At 51.9% G+C, this 20,780-nt stretch overlaps 1 protein-coding gene across 10 annotated transcripts in view; it reads left to right on the top strand.

Moving 5' to 3' along the window:
* CNGB1 (cyclic nucleotide gated channel subunit beta 1) overlaps nt 1-20,780 on the top strand; it is a 139,955-nt gene that overhangs the window by 105,333 nt on the left and 13,842 nt on the right. For all 10 annotated transcript variants that reach the window (XM_084959766.1, XM_084959762.1, XM_084959771.1 and 7 more), the window contains 8 exons: nt 1,314-1,378; nt 2,526-2,648; nt 9,839-9,980; nt 10,700-10,859; nt 12,977-13,074; nt 13,171-13,254; nt 17,676-17,794; nt 18,050-18,196. In XM_084959766.1, the coding sequence (XP_084815892.1) occupies nt 1,314-1,378; nt 2,526-2,648; nt 9,839-9,980; nt 10,700-10,859; nt 12,977-13,074; nt 13,171-13,254; nt 17,676-17,794; nt 18,050-18,196 (938 nt within the window). The remainder of the gene's footprint in view (nt 1-1,313; nt 1,379-2,525; nt 2,649-9,838; nt 9,981-10,699; nt 10,860-12,976; nt 13,075-13,170; nt 13,255-17,675; nt 17,795-18,049; nt 18,197-20,780) is intronic.

Genomic DNA, 20,780 nt, shown 5'->3' with positions numbered 1-20,780 from the left:
ACAGAGACCTAGAGGGAAGTGTGATGACATGAAAAGAGCTTGCAGGGTTTTTGTTTTGTTTTTATTTTTTTGTCTTTTTAGGGTAACACCCATGGCATATGGAGGTTCCCAGGCTAGGGATCCAATCGGAGCTGTAGCCTCTGGCCTACACCACAGCCACAGCAACACAGGATCCGAGCCACGTCTGTAACCTACATCACAGCTCACGGCAATGCCGGATCCTTAACCCACTGAGCAAGGCCAGGGATCGAACCCGCAACCTCATGGTTCCTAGTCGGATTTGTTAACCACTGAGCCATGACAAGAACTCTGGAAAGAGCTTGCAGTTTTGAGTCTGATCGGGGTTCAAAGCTTGACTCTGTCACTTACTGGCTGTGTGTCCCTGAGTGCCAGTTTCCTCTCTGTAAAAGGAGAACGATAATACATAACTCACATGTAAAAAAGAACCAAGGTAATGTGTATAAAGTGCTGGATCCAAGGGGCTCAGTAAAGAGCAGTTATTCTCATACTTTAAAAAAAATATATTTTTTGTCTTTTTAGGGCTGAAGCTGCAGCATATGGAGGGTCCCAGGCTAGGGGTCCAACAGAGCTGTAGGTGCCAGCCACGGCCACAGTAACGCAGGATCCAAGCCGCGTCCATAACCTGCACCACAGCTCATGTCAACACCGGGTCCTTAAGCCACTGAGCAAGGCTAGGGATCAAACCTGTATCCTCATGGATGCTAGTCGGATTTGTTTCCTCTGAGCCACAATGGGAACTCCTCTTATACTTTTATTACAAGTAAAATATTATAAATGAGCCTTTGAAGGAGATCAGTGAGGGGCATTAGGGATGTTGTTTCTTTATATAATCATTATCATTATAAGTAAACATTGAAAACAAGGTCCTTAACCTGGGCATGTACCTTAAAGTTTCATGATAGGATTCAGAGGGCCTAGGGAGTTCCCTGGTGGCACAGTGGGTTAAAGACCTGTTGTCACTGCTGCAGTGTGCATTCCATCCCTGGCCTGGGAACTTCCTCCTGTCACCAGTGCAGCCAAAAGAGGAGAAAAAAATGGATTGGGAAGATCTAGGAATCCCCTGAAGTTATATGCAAACTGTGAGCACATGATTATATGCCATTTCCAGGGAAGAGGGGCCAGGGTCCCCAGCTGGGGACCTCCCATTTTGAACGTTTGTTCTCTAAGCCCCTCCTGCAGGGATCTGCAGAGAGAAGGCTCAGTCCTGGCAGCTGTGGAAGTGGGCTGGGAGGTGAGGGCTGCCCATGCTCCACTGACAGCGGGCGGCCCTGACGCCTTCTTCTTCCTCTCAGTACCTGGCCTTCTTCGAGTTCAACAACCGCCTGGAATCCATCCTCAGCAAAGCCTATGTTTACAGGTGAGATCCTTGCACACGCGCACACACACATGCACACGCCCTGGGGAATTTGCAGCAAGAACGGAGCCACACATTCTCTACCCCCGTCACTTCCCCTTTCACCTCTCTTGGCCCCGTGGCCCCCTCACCACTGCCGCCCACCGGAAGCCCAGCCTCTTCCTGGCCCTTCTGCAAAGGGATGTTTGTGTTTTTTTTGAGAACCAGGAATGTCCTGTTTCCCCCAATTGTGAGGAGGGCGCACATAGGCTGACATGCACAGCAGCCCTGTGTTTCCAGGGAGCTGGGCCTCAGTTTGATCTTGGCTCAGGGAACTGTCCCCCCCTCAACACCAGGCCACTCAAGCACAGGGGGAGCAGCTCTAAGGACACGGTGGGCTGTCTTGCTAATGGCCAGTCTAGACCAGCCAGGCCAGGATCGCGGACAGGGCTCCTCTCGACATCTCTCATGGAGCAGCGCTTCTCTGCATGCATCTCTCCCTTCTTTGTCCCTCTGCATGGATGCGCCCCTCATCCCCCACCCCCAGCTCCCCAATTCCCCAGAAGTGTCTGCACGTGTAGCTCTGGGCCAATTCCAGCCCCCAGCCTTTGACAACTTTCTGTTCAAGCATCACCACTCCTAACCAACAGCGTCTCAAGAGAGCAGCATTTCGGAGTTCCTGTTGTGGCTCAGTGGTTAACGAATCTGACTAGGAACCATGAGGTCGCTGGTTCAATCCCTGGTCTTGCTCAGTGGGTTAAGGATCCGGCATTGCCATGAGCTGTGGTGTAGGTCGCAGACTCGGCTCGGATCCTGCGTTGCTGTGGCTCTGGTGTAGGTTAGTGGCTACAGCTCGGATTAGACCCCTAGCCAGGGAATCTCCATATGCCGTGGGAGCGGCCCTAGAAAAGGCAAAAAGACAAAAAAAAAAAAAAAAAAAAAAAAAAAAAAAAGGGAGACAGCAGCAGTTGGCCCAATCCAGCCACTGGCTGGTTTCCATTGGCGAAGTGTCCATCCCACCAGGCAGGTGGGCAGGGCTGTAAGGCTCCACAGGGGGGTCTCTGAGGTGGGTATGGGGGGAGGTGGCCTGTTCCCTGCAGTCTGACCCCTGGGGTGAGATGTCACCGCCTCCCTCTCTGCTGCTGTGTTCATGCCTTGCCTTCTTCTGCAGGGTTATCAGGACCACAGCCTACCTGCTCTACAGTTTACATGTGAACTCATGTCTGTACTATTGGGCGTCGGCCTATCAGGGCCTGGGCTCCACTCACTGGGTTTACGACGGCGTAGGAAACAGGTGAGCCGTAGTCTTGCTCCCGGGTCTTAATAATTCACGGTACTAAGCCTCCTGGAAAGGAGCCCCACCGCCACCTCGTTGCCCAGGCCACCTTGCTCCCGGGGAATCACTGTCATGATAAGGCGAAGTCCATGTCTCCTGGTCCTCGCTAATCTAACATTTCCTGAGCACCTGCCACATGCCAGGCCGAGGGGCACAGATGTGAATAAGACACACTGGAAAGATCCTTCCAGCATCCCAGAGTCTAGCGGAGTTGGGCAGTTCCACGCACATGCGCGTCCACTCCTCCACCCTGTGGGCATAGCCGAGTGGGAAGGAGGCCAGAGAATACTGCCCAGCACAGCTCCCTGGGCATCGCTGGCTGTGGAGGAGCTGGCCAACGACGTGAAATCTACTTGCCAATCCAGAAAGCTGTCGCACATTGTGGGCCGTGCTCAAATGTTGATGACGATAATAACAATAGCAGCAGGAGTTGCTGTCGTGGCTCAGCGGTATCGAACCTGACTAGGATCCATGAGGATGCAGGTTCGATCCCTGGCCTCGCTCAGTGGGTTAAGGATCCAGCGTTGCTGTGAGCTGTGGTGTAGGTCACAGACGCAACTCGGATCTGGGAATCTGGTGTTGCTGTGGCTGTGGTGTAGGCTGGCAGCTGCAGTTTCAATTCCACTCTCAGCCAAGGCCTTCCGAATGCCGCAGATGCAGCCCTAAAAGGCAAAACAAAACAAAACAAACCAAGAGCAGCAGGCATAGGAGAAACACGGCAGATCGGCCTTGTTCTAAGCCCTTAACAGTAACTTAATCTCCCAACAATCACAGGGACAGACACCGTCATCTTCCCCATTTCCTCGATGAAGTAACAGATGTGAAGTGACTCCCTCAGGCTGCACAGGTCGTACCTTTGCTGGGATTTGAACCCAGGCAGCGTGGCTACAGAGTCTTAACTGCCCAGATCTGTGAAGGGGTGGGGAGGGGGCGTGGGCAGCTCAGTTCTGAAAACTTAAGTTTGATCGTGGCCTTGGTAGGTGGAGAGAAGGGGCAGAGTATCCCCGGGGGAGGGGACAGCATGAAGACGCGTGAGGAGCTGCCAGGTATTGGTTCGAGGAGCTGGGAGCAGGCCCGCGTGGCTGGAGGGCGTGAGGAAGGACCTGTGAGGGAGGAGGGGCTGGCGGCCTCTCATCGGAGGCGTCCAAGCCCGGATCTCAGTCCCCCGGCCACAGCGGGCTGCCGCTCGGTGCTGGAAGTGCAGAGACCACTGAAATAAGCTGCAGGTGTAGAGAACACATGGCATTTGGAGGCCAGGAAAAAACCATCTCGTTACTCATTTGTAACATATTGGTTACATGTTGATATATTCAGCTTGATATTTGGGGTTAACAGATATTACATTATTAAAATTGATGTCACCTGTTTCTTTTTGCATTTCAAAAATATGGCTACTCAAAAGTGTTAAATCTCAGAGTTCCTGTTGTGGCTCAGTGGGTAACAAATCTGACTAGGAACCATGAGGTGGTGGGTTCGATCCCTGGCCTCACTTAGTGGGTTAAGGATCGGGCATTGCCCTGAACTGCGGTGTAGGTCGCAGACGCAGCTCGGATCTGACGTTGCCGTGGCTGTGGTGTGGGCCGGCAGCTGTAGCTCCGATTGGACCTCTAGCCTGGGAACCTCCATATGCCGTGGGAGCGGCCTTAGAAAAGGCAAAAAGACAAAAAAAAAAAAAAAAAGTAAAATTTCCTATGTGATTTGCATCAGGTTTTTATTGGATAGCACTGTCGTAGGCAATAGGGAAGCGGCCAAAGTTTCTTTTTCCCTGTGCCTTTATATACATATATGTATTTTGATTATGAAAGAACGATCGGGAGCATTTTCTGTTTCTTTGAGTCTAAGATACAGTTCATTGCATGATACATTATTGAGTCAATACAGTTTTTTGGGGAAAAAAAAGAAATATTGCACTAAATGTACAGTAAGATAATCCCAATTTTAGAAATGTGAAAATGTGGAAAAATTTGTCACCAACAAGGAACTAGAGTAATACGATGTTGTGCATGTGTTTCCATTGCAAAGTTTTAAAAACCATGGTATCTATGCCTGTGCCACAGAGGCAGCGACATTTCTGTAACCATTTGCTCATCATTGGCCACTTGAGATATGTCTAGTTTTTCATCATGACGTGATGTTGAGTGGAGCATCTGTGGATATGAATCTTTGTCTTCTTGTCTGACAGTTTCCTCCTGATAAATTCCTAAAGGGGACTGGCAGGGCCAAGGGTGTGACCTTTTTATGCAGTTCTTTTAAAAAAGGTATTATTTTAATGAATAGGCTATTTCTAGAGCAGCTTTAGGTTTATAGAAAAGGAGATTGGAAAGGAGAGAGAGGAGTTCCCATCGTGGCTCAGCGGAAATGAATCTGACTAGCATCCATGAGGATGCAGGTTTGATCCCCGGCCTCGCTCAGTGGGTTAAAGATCCCGCATTGCCATGAGCTGTGGTGTAGGTCGCAGATGCAGCTCAGATCTGGCATTGCTGTGGCTGTGGCGTAGGCCGGCATCTACAGCTCTGATTGGACCCCTAGTCTGGGAACCTCCATATGCCGTGGGTGCGGCCCTAAAAAGATGAAAAGGAAGGAAGGAAGGAAGGAAGAAAGGAAGGAAGGAAGGAAGGAAGGAAGGAAGGAAGAAAGAAAGGAAAAGAAAAGAAAAGAAAAGAAAGGAAGGAAGAATGAATTCCCACACACTGCCCCATTTTTGAGGGTTGGCTGGGTATTAAAAACTACCATTTACACTCTTATTCCTTGCCTTTCACAGTGTTTTAAGCAGGAGAATGACAGGACCCAGGGGGACCTTCTGATGGCTGGTGGGATGATGGATGGGGAGGACAGCAGGGAAGGAGACCAATCAGTTAGGGAGACACTGGTTTGTTCGTTAGGGCAAAAAAAACCACCCAAGTTGAGTTTGTAGATCTGGCATTGCCATGGGTGTGGAGTAGGCCGGCAGCTGTAGCTCTGATTTGACCCCTAGCCTGGGAAACCTCCATGTTCCTCAGGTGGGGCCCTAAAAAGCAAAAGCAACAAAACAAAACAAACATCAAACAAAAAAACACCCAAGGCAGGGTTTGTGTGATGAGGGGGGTGGAAGACAGTGTAGGGAGGAGACAGACGCACAGCAGGTCAAGGTCAGGAAGGAGCCTGGAGATTCAGAGCACAAACTTCAGAAACAGGAGTCTAGGGGGTGATTCCTGGTGCCACCAGCTGCTAGCAGTGGACAGGTCACTTCTCTTGTCTGAGCCTCAGTTTTCTGATCTGCCAAGTGGGGCTGATAATGGGACCCACCCCTTGAGGAGGTAACTGAGGATTAGCTGCCTCTGAGTCACTGGTCCAGTGCCAGGCCATAGTGGGCACTCAATCAGCTGCAGTGACAAAGAGACAGAGGAAGAGTCCAGGGGTCAGGGGGTCCCCTCAGGCAGGCTCCGGGCCGTGCCCACTAGTGGCACAAAATGCTCTCAGTCCAGCAGTCAACACATGGACCTTCTCCACCCGCTCGCTCCCAGGAGGTGCTACAACAGGCGGTCACTCGTGTCCAAGGTGGCTTCTGTGTAGAGCAGCTGTTGATCCAGAACACCCCTCAGGACAGATGCCCCAGGGTCAGCCACAGTGGCCTCGGCTGTCGCCTTCTGCAATGGGCCTAGGGCCTGAGAAGGGCTCTCCTAGAGAGTCCCAGGTCTAGGGCAGCCCAGGCAGGTGGCAGGGAACCCTGACACCCGCTGGGGGTGGGGTCAGAGCCCAGCACCCCCACATCACCACCAGCGCTGCCCCCTCTTCCGCTTGGCCGAACCCATCCACAGCCCTGCTCCTGAGCCCATGACCAGACTGTTCATTCATTCATTCATTCATTCATTCATGTGTCCCCTCACAAGGCGGTAGAGAGAGGACTCTAAGGCCCCTTCTCTGCCAAGAGAACAGAAGCTCTCCATTAAACCTTGCTCTGTAACCTTGGGTAAGGCCCTTACCCTTCCTTTTCTTTTCTTTTTTTTGGTATTTTGTCTTTTCAGGGACACACCCGCGGCATATGGAAATTCCCAGGCTAGGGGTCTAATCGGAGCTGTAGCCGCTGGCCTATGCCAGAGCCACAGCAACACCAGATCCGAGCCGAGTCTGTGAGCTACACCACAGCTCACGGCAACACCGGATCCTTAACCCACTGAGAGAGGCCAGGGATCGAACCTGAAAACTCATGGTTCCGAATCAGATTCATTTCTGGTTACCCTCTCTGAAACTCAATTTTCTCATCTGCAGAATAAGTAGGATTACATTCAAATTCCTTGTGAGGAGTTCCCATTGTGGCTCAGTGGGTTAAGAACCTGACTAGTATCCGAGAGGATGCAAGTTTGATCCCTGGCCTTGTTCAGGAGGTTAAGGATCCAGCATTGCCTCAAAAAGGTCTCAGAGGCAGCTCTGATCCAGTGTTGCTGTGGCCGTGGTGTAGGCTGGCATCGGTGGCTCTGATTCAACCCCTGGCCTGGGAACTTCCATATATCTCGGGTTCAATCCGAAAAAGAAGAAAAACAAAGAGACCCCAAGATCAAATTCCTTGTGAGAAATAATAAATGGTGTGTAACATGTCCAGCCCATGTCTGGACAGGAGCCAGTGACCCCACTTCCTAGCTGTGGCCATTCTTGGGGGGAAGCCAGCACACCAGAAAAGGGGCTCCTTACCTGGGTCACAAACCCCCTTGAAACTGGAACTAAATTTTGGGAGCATTCTGGCTTTTCTAAGGAGAAGCTTCCTAACTTCCCATAGATTCTCAAAGAAGTTTGTGTCTCAACAGGCTAAGACCATCACGGGCAGACCTGGGAGCAGTGGCAGGCTGGGCAGGACAGGAAAGAACGGGCCAGCCACCTGGGACTTCCCTCTGCAGGTCCCTCGGGAGCTCTCGCTGCTCTGCAGGGGACAGGCCCGCTTTCCTGGCTCTATTACACTTTCCCAAATGAAATCCTACAGGGAACCCCGAGATACGCAAAAGCAGGAGTAGTGAAGGAGGGTCCCTCCAGAAGGCCAATATCATCTCTAATAATAACTTTCAAAATGGTGACCCTTTCTCCACTGCCTGCTCTGGGCCAAGAGCTTAAAGATCTGAATTCCTCTATAACTGGGTTCTTCGGCCTCCTCTGCTTCTGCCCAGTCTGGGGCAGCCGGCAGGGGTCCTCACGTGCCCAGGGGCATGGAAGACACAGGAGGCTCCTAAGATGTGCCATCTATGCCAGTGGCTGACTTCTTCAGCCAAGAAGGGAAAGCTGGAGCTGTGTGGGCATCACTCATCTTGCTTCTGGTGGCCCAGCAGCAGGCAGCGCCCAGGCAGCACCCCAGCTCAGTTCCTCTAAAGGCTGTTTAGCTCGCCCTCTGGTGGCCAGGACTGGTATGATGGGGGATTGACAGGACAGTCCGGGCTCCTGTCACTCCCATCAAGTTATTTTCATGTGCCAGGTAGGTGGTAATGAGGGGCCGGGAGCTCTGCCCCAGGCCTCACAGCTAGTGAGAGGCAGAGCCGCCCACCACCCCAACTCTCCAACAGCCTCTGCTTCCCCACCTCCCGGTGCTCAGCACACACCGACTTGCCTGTCCCCACTGGACAGTAAGCTTCTTGAGGACACAGGCGAGTCTGTTGTTTGTTCCCCACTGCAGGCAGCAGCGACAGTGAAGGCTCTGATAGCTGACATTTACTGAGCTCGCTCCCAGGAAGTGCTACAACAGGTGGTCACCCTTATGCTGGGTGCTCTTTTGCACCTCATGTCGTTCTCAGGTTCGCCCTGAATCTCCTGTGAAGGAGATTCTCTTGCCGAGCTCGTTTCAGGGGAAGGTCACTGAGGCTTGGCGAGATGGGTAACGTGTCCAGGATTTGCAGCTAGAAAGTGGCAGAGCTGGGTGTGAGCCCAGGCAGTCCGGCTCCAGAGCCCATGCTCTAACCACCACGCTGCACAGATAGCCAGTGAACGGAGCCCAGGGGAGGACTAGTTTGGGGTCATTCTCAGACCAGGTGACTGGTTACCTGGATGATGTTTTGCAAGCCCCAGCTGAGCAGTGACCCTGAAGCATGGAAATATCAGACACGGGAGCCAGGCCAGGCTCTGGGCTGCTCCTGTGCCCTGGTGGGAGGACAGGAGGCACAGCAAAGTCTGCTGAGATTGCCCTGTGTTTAGGCTTGGCTGACCTCACCCTTGCTGACCTCACCCTTGCTGACCTCTGGCAGGGCCTGATCTGAAGGTGCGGACAGGAGTTCCTGTTGTGGTTTGGTGGGTTAAGAACTCAGCTAGTATCCATGAGGACTTAGGTTCGATCCCTGGCCTCACTCAGTGGGTTAAGGATCTGGTGTTGCCATGAGCTGTGATGTAGGTCGTAGACGAGGCTCGGACCCCATGTTGCTGTGGCTGTGGCATAGGACAACAGCTGTGGCTTCAATTCAGTCCCTAACCTGGAAACTTCCATATGCCCCAGGTGCGGCCCTAAAAAAAAAAGAAAGAAGAAAATAAAGGTGTGGGGACAGGTGTGTGAGGGGCTCTTGCTGCTTTGTGATAGACAAGCTTGGGGTATTTTCTATGCCTTTTGCCTGACTGTAGGACCCCATCACCCATACCTCCCTTCCCAACAGTTTATGCATCTGTGTCAAGCGGTTCCTGATGGCGGGTGACAGTTCAGAGAAGCAGATGACATCAGGTTTCCACTCCCAGCTCTGGAACTTGCCAGCTGGTGACCACAGGCGTTCCCTTCCCCTTTGGGGGCCTCAGTTGCACCACCTGGCAAATGGACGGGCAAGAGCGAGAGTCAGTTAGGGTGATCCTCAGCGTGTCTTCCAATTATGAGGTTTTTCTTGAACCTCATGATGAGATAGCAAAGGAAAGACCATGGACATTGACAATGTATTGAGGGGAACGGCGGGAGCCCAGGCCTCAGGAGCCGGAAAACCCTGGTTATCCTCCGGCCAAGTCTTCCTAGCAATCCCTGGGAGCCTCGGTTTCCACATCTGTAAATGGGGATGACCACACATCTGTGCAGGGTCCAGGCAGAACCACCATCCAGCCAGACAGCACCTGCAAACATGCTCTACAAGCTGCAGGGGGCGCTGCGGGTGAAGAGGTGTTACTCTTAGGATCAGGGTGGGGCCCGTGATGACCGAGGTCGCCTTCCTTTTCTCTCCTAGCTACATTCGCTGTTACTACTGGGCTGTGAAGACCCTCATCACCATTGGCGGCCTGCCCGACCCCAAGACCCTCTTCGAAATTGTCTTCCAGGGGCTGAATTATTTCACAGGTGTCTTCGCTTTCTCCGTGATGATCGGACAGGTAGCTGGGTCACCAGTCTGGCTTCCAACCCCCCTGCCTGCAGGACCCCTCTCCCTCCCACTGCTCCCAGCAGCACTGTCTCTGCCTGTTCCTTTCAGACCAAGCCCAGAAAAGAGCACTGGACTGAAAGTTAGGAGCTCGGAGTTTTGGGGCTCCCTGGGTGAAGGGGTGGCGATGGCGGTGTAGGTCCCATTTCCTCTCTGAGGCTGCTTCCCATATGAAAGGTCAGTCCCTCTGGGGTATCTGGAGAGCTGGGCTGACCGGCTTTCCGCAGAGGCTGAGGGTTTGGGCTCTTCCCTTGGCGAGAAGCCCCTGGTGGATTCTGATGTGCTGGGGGCACAGCTCATATTGCAGTCAGTGCATGAAGTGACCACTAGGGGTCCTCAGAGATGCCTTTGAGGGCTCTGCCTGGAGGAGCGGAACCTGGTTCCGAGTACCAGAATCAGACCTGCCCCAGCATCAGCGCCCCCACAGCGAGGCTTTCTCTCCTGGAACTTGAGTCCACCCAAGGGGCCAGCAGCCTCACTCCTCCATGTCCACCCTGGAGGCAAAACCTCTGTGTGTAGACACGGGATTCCCTTTCCCCTGATTTCCTCCCCCCACCCCGCGAGCATGCGCCCCTCCCCGGTGTTAAGTAAATGTGCCTGTGACACCTGTCCCCGAAGCCTGGCCCCCGCTCTGACCCAGTGGCTTCCTTTGCCACCCCCCCATCCCCCTAGATGAGAGACGTGGTGGGGGCCGCCACCGCGGGGCAGACCTACTACCGCAGCTGTATGGACAGCACGGTCAAGTACATGAACTTCTACAAGATCCCCAGGTCCGTGCAGAACCGGGTCAAGACCTGGTATGAGTACACCTGGCACTCCCAAGGCATGCTGGGTAAGACCACATCCCTCACCCCCTAACCCAGCCCTGCCACCGGCTCCCCTCACCCAGCCCCCCGCCTTCCTGGGCCCTGAGTACTGGGGCCTCTGTTGGCTGCGGCCCAACATTTAAGTGAGGGGGCCCTAGGGAGGCCTTGGGAGGTGACCTCCCACTGGGCCATCAGGAGACCCCCGAAGACTTGAGGGGCTTGCCTTCTGCTTGCCCTGTTTCACCTTGAAAGGCAGCTCCCATGTGAAGATGGGAGTACAGCTGAAACCAGGAAGGAAGGCTCTGTTTCTCTCCCCTCTCCTTCTCTCCATGTGCATCCATGCAGATAATGTATACTTTCTAAATTTTTTGTTTGTTAGGTTTTTGCTTTCTAGGGCCACACCCATGGCATATGAAAGTTCCCAGGCCAGGGGTCAAATCGGAGCTGTGCGGCCGGCCTATGCCACAGCCATAGCAATGCTGGATCTGAGCAGGTCTGCAACCCACACCACAGCTCATGGCAACACCGGATCCTTAATCCACTGAGTGAGGCCAGGGATCGAACCTGCGTCCTCATGGATACTGGTCAGATTCCTTTTCCCTGCACCACAACGGGAACTCCTATTTTCTAAATTTGTTTTTATCTTATACCTTGCTTCTGAAATTGTTTTGGCTAAAACAATGCTTTGGGGGGGGGCTGTGCCCACGGCATGCAGAAGTTCCCAGGTCAGGGATCGAATCCTCACCACAGCAGTAACAGCACCAAATCCTCAACTGCTAGGCCACCAGGGAATGCCCAATTTTCATTCACTGTTGTTTCTGCTATCTTGTCAATGATCAGGTGTGCTCAGTAATTCTTGCAAAGTGGGAGGATCTCACCTATAAACTGTTTGCAAATGTAGTGACATTTTCATGGATTCTAAATGGAATCCTTAGTGAAATTTGGGTATGCTAAGTATATGCTAATCGACTTTAATTTTGTCCTATTTCCTTTTCATTTTGGGGAGCTAGTAATTTTGTTTTCAGAGGCTTGACGTCATTTTGGAGGCCTCATGGCCCACTGCACTGTGCCTTAGAGTCCCTCAGAGCCCTCAGCAAAATGATAGGGCTCCCCCCTCCACCGTCACCTCCATGGGGTTCAGTTTGGTCTCAAAGAAACCACATTTGCAGCTCACGCTCTCTTGACCTGGAGGTGTTGGCAGGTCTGTGGACAATGCAGTTTCCAAGTTCACTTCTGTCTCATTTTGTTCCAAGGACAGCCTTGTGACATTGGTAGCATTGTCCCTTTTCACAGGGTTCATGTTAAGGACCAGAGAGGGCTCTGACCTGCCCAGGGTAGCACAGACCCAGTTCTGAGCCCTAAGCTATATGCAGTGGGCGGGCCATAGGGCTGGGCCCTGGCATGCATTTCTATCTCCAGCTGCCACCTTCACTCCATGCCAACCTCTCAGCTGTGCACCATAGAGCCCATGATGGGCAGACACACTGCTTTCCCAGGATAGGCTCTGAAACCACAGGGCCCTGGTGGGGGTGGGGGGTGTGTGTGGGGAGGGGTCCTGATTCCATCCCCTTGGACTGCATGGCTGTGGGCATTTCTGCCCTTCGAGACTCCCTTTCCTTGTCTGTAAAGTGGTTATAGTACTAGGTGCCTCTTGAGCTGCTGGGAAGGTTTCATGAAATCATCTTGGTAAAATTCTCTGTAAAAGAGTGCCTGGCATATAGTAACTGCTCTACATACTTTAGTTCCTGCTACTGTTGTTCTTATCACGTGCATGGCGAAGACAGATCGTTGGCACACAGTTGCCATGAAGGGTGTGACATGGGCTATGGAACAGGGCTTGGTAACATCATAGTTGGGCGGGAGGATGTCAAGGGAAGACTTCCTGGAGGAGGTGACACGAGGGCTGGGTTCTGAAGAAGGAGTAGGAAATAACCAGGTAAGTGAAGGGGGGTGTTCTCAGCAGAGGGAACAGTGTTGGGAAAGGGCCTGGAAGCAGAGCGGGCACCTTCCCACTCCAGAGTGGTTCCAGGTGGGAAAGGAATGGCGTGCCCGGGGGCCCAGCCAGTGCAGCCTGAATTGGCCCTGTGTTTGTGAGGGAGGGGCCTGGCCATGCCTCTGACCCTTGCCAGGGTCTTGTTTGCAGACGAATCAGAGCTGATGGTGCAGCTTCCAGACAAGATGCGGCTGGACCTTGCCATCGATGTGAACTACGACATCGTCAGCAAAGTGGCACTCTTCCAGGTATGGCCCACCCAGGGTCCCCACGCTCAGGACTCCGGAAGGCCCCGAGCTCATGCCTTTGTCTTAGCAGCTCCTTTCCCCTCCTCTTGCGGCTAGGGCTGTGACCGGCAGATGATCTTCGACATGCTGAAGAGGCTTCGCTCTGTCGTCTACCTGCCCAATGACTACGTGTGCAAGAAGGTGAGGGGCGCAGGGCAGCTGCAATGTGGTCTGGGATCACAGCCCCCTGCCTGTCAGAGCTGGGCTGGAAGGGGTGCCTTTGCGGCCCAGTGAGGTTTGCGAGTAGGGGGAGAGCGGAATTGCTAGGAGTGGGGAATGTGGTGAACTGACCCCAGGCTCCAGCTTGTTTGGCACAAGGAGCCTTCATCCAGCTCCAGGCACTGAACGCAGATGTGCCTCAGGTCCTGCTCCTTCTCCATGGGACTGTGGGGGCAGGATAAGGAGGCTCGTTTTACAGGAAAGAAAAGCGAAGGGAGTTCCTATTGTGGCCCAGTGGGTTAAGAACCAGACATTGTGAATCTGAAAAATGAACACAATGAACTTCCTTGCAGAACAGATACTGACTCACAGACTTTGAAAAACTTATGGTTTCCAAGGGAGACAGGTTGGAGGGTGGGGAAATGGGCTGGGGGTTTGGGATGGAAATGCTGTACAATTGATCATTGTACAACTACAAATATAATAAAATTCACTGAGTAATAAATTGAAAAAAAGAACCCAACATAGTGTCCGTGAGGATGCAGGTTCGATCCCCGGCCTCGCTCAGTGGGTTAAGGATCTGATGGTGCTACAAGCTGCAGCCTAAGTCGAAGATGCAGCTCAGATACAGTGTGGCTGTGGTTGCGGCATAGGCCTCAGCTGCAGCTCCGATTTGACCTCTAGCTTGGGATCTCCCATATGCTGCAGGAGTGGCTGTAAAAACAAAAAGAAAGTAAGGAGCCTAAAGAGGGGCAGGATCGTGACTGTGTAGATGGAACTGCTTCTAGGGTCTTGGTTTTCCCATCAGGAAAATGGGGCTAGAGAAGGGGTGGGATAGGTCAGAGGTTACAAACTGATGGTCCCTGTGCAAGAGCCAGCCATGGGATTTATGGGATTTTTTTTGGGGGGGGGGCCTAAACTAAAATAACTTTTTGAATTAGTCTCCAGTCTTTAAAAATTGGAAGGTGTCAAAGTCCTCCTGTAGTGCAGCAGGTTAAGGAGCTGGCATTGTCACTGCAGCAGCTTGGGCCTCTGCCATGGCACTGGTTCAATTCCTGGCCTCCTGGCATGGGAGTTTCTACATGCCACGGGTGTGACCAGAAAAAAAGAAAAAAAAGAAAGATTTCACATAAAAATTCAGACCTCTGGAGTTCTGGCTCACCAGGTTAAGAATCCGACTAGAGGATACAAGTTCGCTCTCTGGCCCTGCTCAGTGGGTTAAGGATCCGGTGTTGCTGTGAGCTGTGCCATAGGCCATAGATGTGGCTCAGATCTCGCGTTGCTGTGGCTGTGGTGTAGACAGGCAGCTGCAGCTCCACTTTGACCCCTAGCCTGGGAACCTCTATATGCTGCAGGTGTGGCCCTAACAAAAGAAAAAAAGAATCCAGATTTCTGGCTGAAAACAGAAAATCAGCTAACACTGAGCCCCACTTTCCCAAATAGGAAGCGTCAGCTGGAGTGGAGAGGGGCTGGCCCCGAGGGGACATCGTGTTCTCCTGATGCCACAGGCCCCGCCCCACTGCCCCTCAGACCCCCTTCTCTCCCTTACATCACCTACCTGATCCTGGGACACGCTGGGGTTTATTCCCAGGGCCGACAGTGTCTTCGGCCCCTTCTGCTCCCATTCTTTGGGATTCGAGATGAGACCGTGGTCACTTGATGAGTGAGGGGTCAGGACAGAGGAACAGGAACCAGAGTTCAGAACTGTTAATAAGGCTTAGCTTGTGTACAGGGGTGAAAATATTGACCCAGCACCCCCCTGTAAGACTCAGGAACCCCTAGCCCCAGGAGGGCCCTGGCTCCAAGTTGTGTCCTGTGCAATAGTGAAGTTTCTGGAAGCAGAGAGCTTGGGGAAGGGAGGCAAGGGAGATGCAGGTGGCTGAGAATTTAAAGCTACAGCCGTCAAGACCTAGAGAGGGTTGGGAGAGAGGTTGTATGATGTTGGAGCCATTTCCTAGCTGTTCAGCCTTGGGAAAGTGGCTTGCCCTTTCTGAGTGTGACTCTACTCATGGGTAAAGTAGGGAAATCAATAGTACCTCCCTCATGGGGGTGATCATGAGAACTGAAAAAGATGTGCATACAGAGTTGGCACCGTGGCTGGCACAGAACTGGTGCCCTTGCTGTTGCTAGTATCCCTGTTGGCAATGCAGACTTCACTTCAGAGGAAGGAAAGTGGAGCAGGTGCTGCGGAGTTTGCAGGGGAGGCTGAAGTGAGCCCTTGGCAATTGTGTGTGAACGGCGCCCTCTGCTGACGGGTTTTGCTCTGTGATCGTCTCACTGAGACACCCACAGGCCACCCCCTGGACCTTCCCTGGGCTGGCTAGTGAGATGAGGGTGCGCTCTTTAGACCCCTCACATCTTGGCCCTGCATCAAATTAGACACTGGGAGTTCCGGTCGTGGCGCAGTGGTTCACGAATCTGACTAGGAACCATAAGGTTGCAGGTTTGATCCCTGGCCTTGCTCAGTGGGTTAAGGATCTGGTGTTGTCGTGAACTGTGGTGTAGATCGCAGACTTGGTTTAGATCTGGCATTGCTGTGGCTCTGGCGTAGGCCGGCAGCTGCAGCTCCATTTCAACCCCTAGCCTTGGAACCTCCATATGCTGTGGAAGTGGCCCTAGAAAAGGCAAAAAGACCAAAAAAAAAAAAAAAAAAAAAAGACACTGAAACAGGGAAACGAAACTTTCTTTTTGTTAAGAAGGCCGCGCATGTGTGAGATGCCCAGGAAACGTTTGTCAAATGAACCAAAAGCGTGAGCCACTTACCTGTCCTTGATCTTTCTCCCTTTAAAGATGCAAGGGCCTGTGAGGGCATGAGGATTGGAAGATGCTGGGAGTTCCCTCTGTAGCACAGTGGCTTAAGGATCTGGCTTGTCTCTCTGGAGTCATCGGTTTGATCCCTGGCCCTGTGCAGTGGGTTAAGTTATGCTGTGATGTTGCCGCAGCTGTGGTATAGGTTGCAGCTCTGTCTTGGGTTTGATCCCTGGCCTGAAAACTTCCATTTGCCGTGCATGTGACCCAGAAAAATTAGAAAAAAAAAAAAAAAAAAAGGGATTGGGAGGTGCTGGCAGACTAGGTATTTTTTTCTCTCCTTTTTTTTTTTTTTTTTTTTTGTCTTTTCTAGAGCTGCACCTGTGGCATATGGAGGTTCCCAGGCTAGGGGTCTAATCAGAGCAACACCAGATCCGAGCCATGTCTGCAGTCTACACCACAGCTCACGGCAACGCTGGATCCTTAACCCACTGAGCAATGCCAGGGCTTGAACTCACAACCGCATGGTTCCTAGTCGGATTCATTAACCACTGAGCCACGACGGGAACTCCAGACTAGGTATTTCTGATTGCAGTCTGAAGCAAGCTATTCATTCATTCATTCTGTTTAATTTGGGGTTAAGACCATCATATCAGTCTGCCAGGGCTGCCGTGACAAAGCAGGCAAATGGAATGGCCTGAGTGACAGAAATGCGTTGTGTCGCAGTTCTGGAGGCCAGAGGTTCAGGACCCGAGTGCAGGTGTCTTCTGAGGACAGTGAGCAGACAATCTGCCCCGGCTGCTCGCCTTGGCTTGTAGATGACGGTCCACTCCCTGTATCTTTCACGTCGTCTTCCCTCTGTGCCCGTCCCTGTGCCCGAATGTCCCTTTATAAGGACAGCAGTCATGTCGGATTAGGGGCTCCCCCAACTCCAGCATGACCTCCTCCTCATTTAACCATTTACATCTGCAATGTCCCTCTTTCCAAAGAAGGTCACATCCCGAGGAGCTGGGGCTTAGGATTTCGGCAGGTGACTTTGGTGGGGGCAGGGGTGGGGGACACAATTCAATTCACAACCGCCACGAGAACCATGAGCTCTGGAACCAGACAGCCTGGGTTCAAGTCCCAGCTCTGCCTTGGCTGCGCTTTGTGACCTGGGGCAAAGAGCGCCTTCATCCGAGGCGGTTGAGAATTAAGCAGCTCGGTCACATTAAGCACTTAGAACAGCGCCTGGCGCAGAAAAGTACGGGCTACTCTCCTTCAAGTTGGTATCATTCCTATTTCAGTTAACAGATGTCTCCGGGCTCCTGTAGGATGCGGGGGAGGCTCAGAGGTCGGCTGACTGTGTGAACTGCTGTGAGCTTTTCCATGTGCCCCAGGCCTCCCTGGGTGTGTGTCACTGGGCATTAGCCGCATACAGGACACCTGTGCCTCCTAGCTTATCTGGCACGTTCCTTTCCATCACACCGCTCACTCCCCACCGTAATCCTGGGGGTGGTCACTCTCCCCCATGCACAGAGAGGGACACTGAGGCCCGGAGGGGAAATGACTGTCCCCACCCCACATGCTATGTCAGTGGGAGGGCCGGACCCCAGCCCCTCTGGGCCCAGCCCTGCTGCCTCTGTGGCCGCTTTGAACACTTGTCTCTGTTTTAGGGGGAGATAGGCCGGGAGATGTACATCATCCAGGCGGGGCAGGTGCAGGTCCTGGGCGGCCCAGATGGGAAGTCTGTGTTGGTGACGCTAAAAGCTGGATCTGTGTTTGGAGAAATAAGGTCAGAGCAGGGCGAAATGGGGGGCCCTGGGCAAAGGCTGGGGAAGGGGGGGTGGCCAGTGGGTGGGACTATGTCCTTAAGGGCCCTTTGGTGGCTCTGACGAAACTGCTGGGGAGGAGCCCTAGCACCTGCTGACACAAGCAAGGTGGGCCGAGCTCGCTTCTGCGCGGTCCAGGCAGGGGTGATATGAAGATGCTCGTGTGATCAAAAGCGCAGCCTCTGAAGGGTCTCACCTCCCTCCCTTCTCTGCCCCAGCTTGCTGGCTGTTGGGGGCGGGAACCGGCGCACGGCTAACGTGGTGGCCCATGGCTTCACCAACCTCTTCATTCTGGATAAGAAGGACCTGAATGAAATTTTGGTGCATTATCCGGAATCTCAGAAGTTGCTCCGGAAGAAGGCCAGGTACGTTTTTGTTTTGTTTTGTTTTTTTCAATTGAAAGAAATTCATATATACTTTAGTGTCCATTTCTTTTCTTTTTTTTCTTTTTTTTTTTTTTTTGTCTTTTCTAGAGCCACTCCCGCGGCATATGGAGGTTCCCAGGCTAGGGGTCTAATTGGAGCTGTAGCCACCAGCCTACACCAGAGCCACCGCAATGCAGGATCCGAGCCGCATCTGCAACCTACTCCACAGCTCCCAGCAACGCTGGATTCTTAACCCACTGAACAAGGCCAGGGATCGAACCTGCAACCTCATGGTTCCTAGTCAGATTCATTAACCACTGAGCCACAACAGGAACTCCAGTGTCCATTTCTTAAAGACTGACTCTCACATGACCATAGCGCCCTCCTCATAATCAGGAAATTCAATACTGAAACAGTACTCTTATCTCATCCCTAATCAACACAGTCAAATTTTATTAATTATCCCACTAGTGTCTTTTCCAGCTTTTCTTCCTTTCCGTTCCTGGATCCGCCGTTGCGTGATGTATAGTCTCCTTTGATTTGGGATCCGAGGTTCTCAGCTTCTCCAGTCTTTAATGATTTTGACTTCTCTGCAGAGAGCAGGCCAGTTATTTTGTAGACTGTCCCTCCATTTAGGTTGATCTGGCATTTGCTCGTCGTTACCTCAGGTTCCACATTTGAGGCAGGAGTGACTTAGGAGTGATGTGAGCCACACGAATCAGCTTTCTTCCTCTACTGGTGATTTTCACTCCTTCCCTTGATTCAAGTTCCTGCATTTTCTTTGCCATCGTGTGCAGCGGCTTGACGTGGGCTCTCAGGTCCCGATCAGGGCTCGAACCTAGGCTGCAGCGGTGAAAGCAGCACATCCTAACCTCTAGGCCACCAGGGAACTCCTGTAAAGTTTCTGCACTCTAAGACTACTGTTTTTCTCTTTGAAATGAATGAGTAAAGAGCGGGGACTCATGTTGAGACCACGTAGATTTCCTGTTCCCCATCTCACTTGCACTCCCTGGGTTCAGCCTCCATTGAGGGTTCCCTGCTATGACTGCCGTGATGGTTGCATAATGATAATTTTCTAATTCATCATGCTTTCTACATTTGTGAGCTTGCATTCTACTGTAAGAAAGAGCTTTTTTCTTTTTCTTTCGTTCTTTCTTTCTTGAGCCACATCCATGGCGTATGGACGTTCCCAGGCTAGGGGTCCAATTGGAGCTGTAGCTGCCAGCCTATGCTGCAGCCATAGCAATGCCAGATCCAAGTTGCATCTGTGACCTACGCTGCAGCCTGTGGCAACACCACATCCTTAACCCACTAGGCGAGGCCAGGGATTGAACTCACATCCTCATGGATGCTAGTTGGTTTCTTAACCTGCTGAGCCACAACGGGAACTCCAAGGAAGAGCTTTCTTTTCTTTCCTGTTTGTGTGTTTATTCATTTATCTATTTATAACTATATGGATTTGCTTTAGTCCATGAATAGCCTGCTACAATCATTATTCTAATGCTCACATTACTCCGCATTGGCCTCTGGGCACCTCTTCAGGCTGCCGGCAGTGCTCTTTTTGTTATGCTCCCATCACAGTTTAGCCTGTCTCTGCTTCTAAGCACAATAAGATGCCCTGGACTCACCTTGTACTTTACTTGCTGCATCCCTGGAAATGGCTATTTCTCCAAGGAGGCTTGATTCCTTTTAGGGGAGAATGGTTTTTGGAAACCAAGATCTGAGTACTAAGGGCTCTCATTGCCACTGGGCCTCCATGCATGGCAGAGCTTGGAAATATACGCACATATACACCTGTATATATAAATGCAAATATAAAACACATACATGTACATACATATGCATATATATCAACAACCATTTTTGTCTGTGTCTCTATCTTTGTTTGTATCTAACTTTTTTTTTTTTTTTTTTTTGTATTTTAGGGCCACACCTGTGGCATATGGAAGTTCCCAGGCTAGGGGTTGAATCCGAATTGCAACCTACACCACAGCTCACAGCAACACCGGATCCTTAACCCACTGAGCGAGGCCAGGGATTGAAACCACATCCTCATGGATCCTAATTGGGCTCGTTAACCCCTGAGCCACGAAGAGAATGCCTATCTAATAGTTTTGATCCAGCATCACAGAGTTCATTCTAATCTCTTTCCATATTTGTAAATTCCTTTTCCAACACTAAAAAATTTGACTCCCTTTATCCTCATTACATTTATTCATGTGCTCAGTCCTACCATGGAGAGAAGGTAGCACCGGGATTCCTACCCCATGCTACTGGAAAGCAGAAAGGCTCCTGGATTTCCCTTTGTGGCTCAGCAGATTAAGAACCCGACTGGGATCCATGAGGATGGGGGTGTGATCCCTGGTCTTGCTCAGTGGATTAAGGACCTGGCATTGGCAGGATCTGTGGTGTAGGTCGGAGATGTGGCTCGGATCTGGCGTTGCTGTGACTGTAGCGTAGGCTGGTGGCTGCAACTCCAATTAGACCCCTAGCCTGGGAACTTCCATATGCCATGGGTATGGCCCTAAAAAGAAAAAATGAAGGAGAAGGAAAAGAAGAAGAAAAAGGGAGGGAGGGAAGAAGG

The sequence above is a fragment of the Sus scrofa genome, chromosome 6 (genome assembly GCF_054392235.1).
Source record: "Sus scrofa isolate SSC_HxYL_T2T_F1_AM1 chromosome 6, Sscrofa_HxYL_maternal_Yorkshire_Landrace_v2.0, whole genome shotgun sequence".
Lineage (NCBI taxonomy): Eukaryota > Metazoa > Chordata > Mammalia > Artiodactyla > Suidae > Sus > Sus scrofa.
The sequence above is the reverse complement of the archived record's forward strand: the minus strand, read 5'-3'. Positions and strand labels throughout refer to the sequence as shown.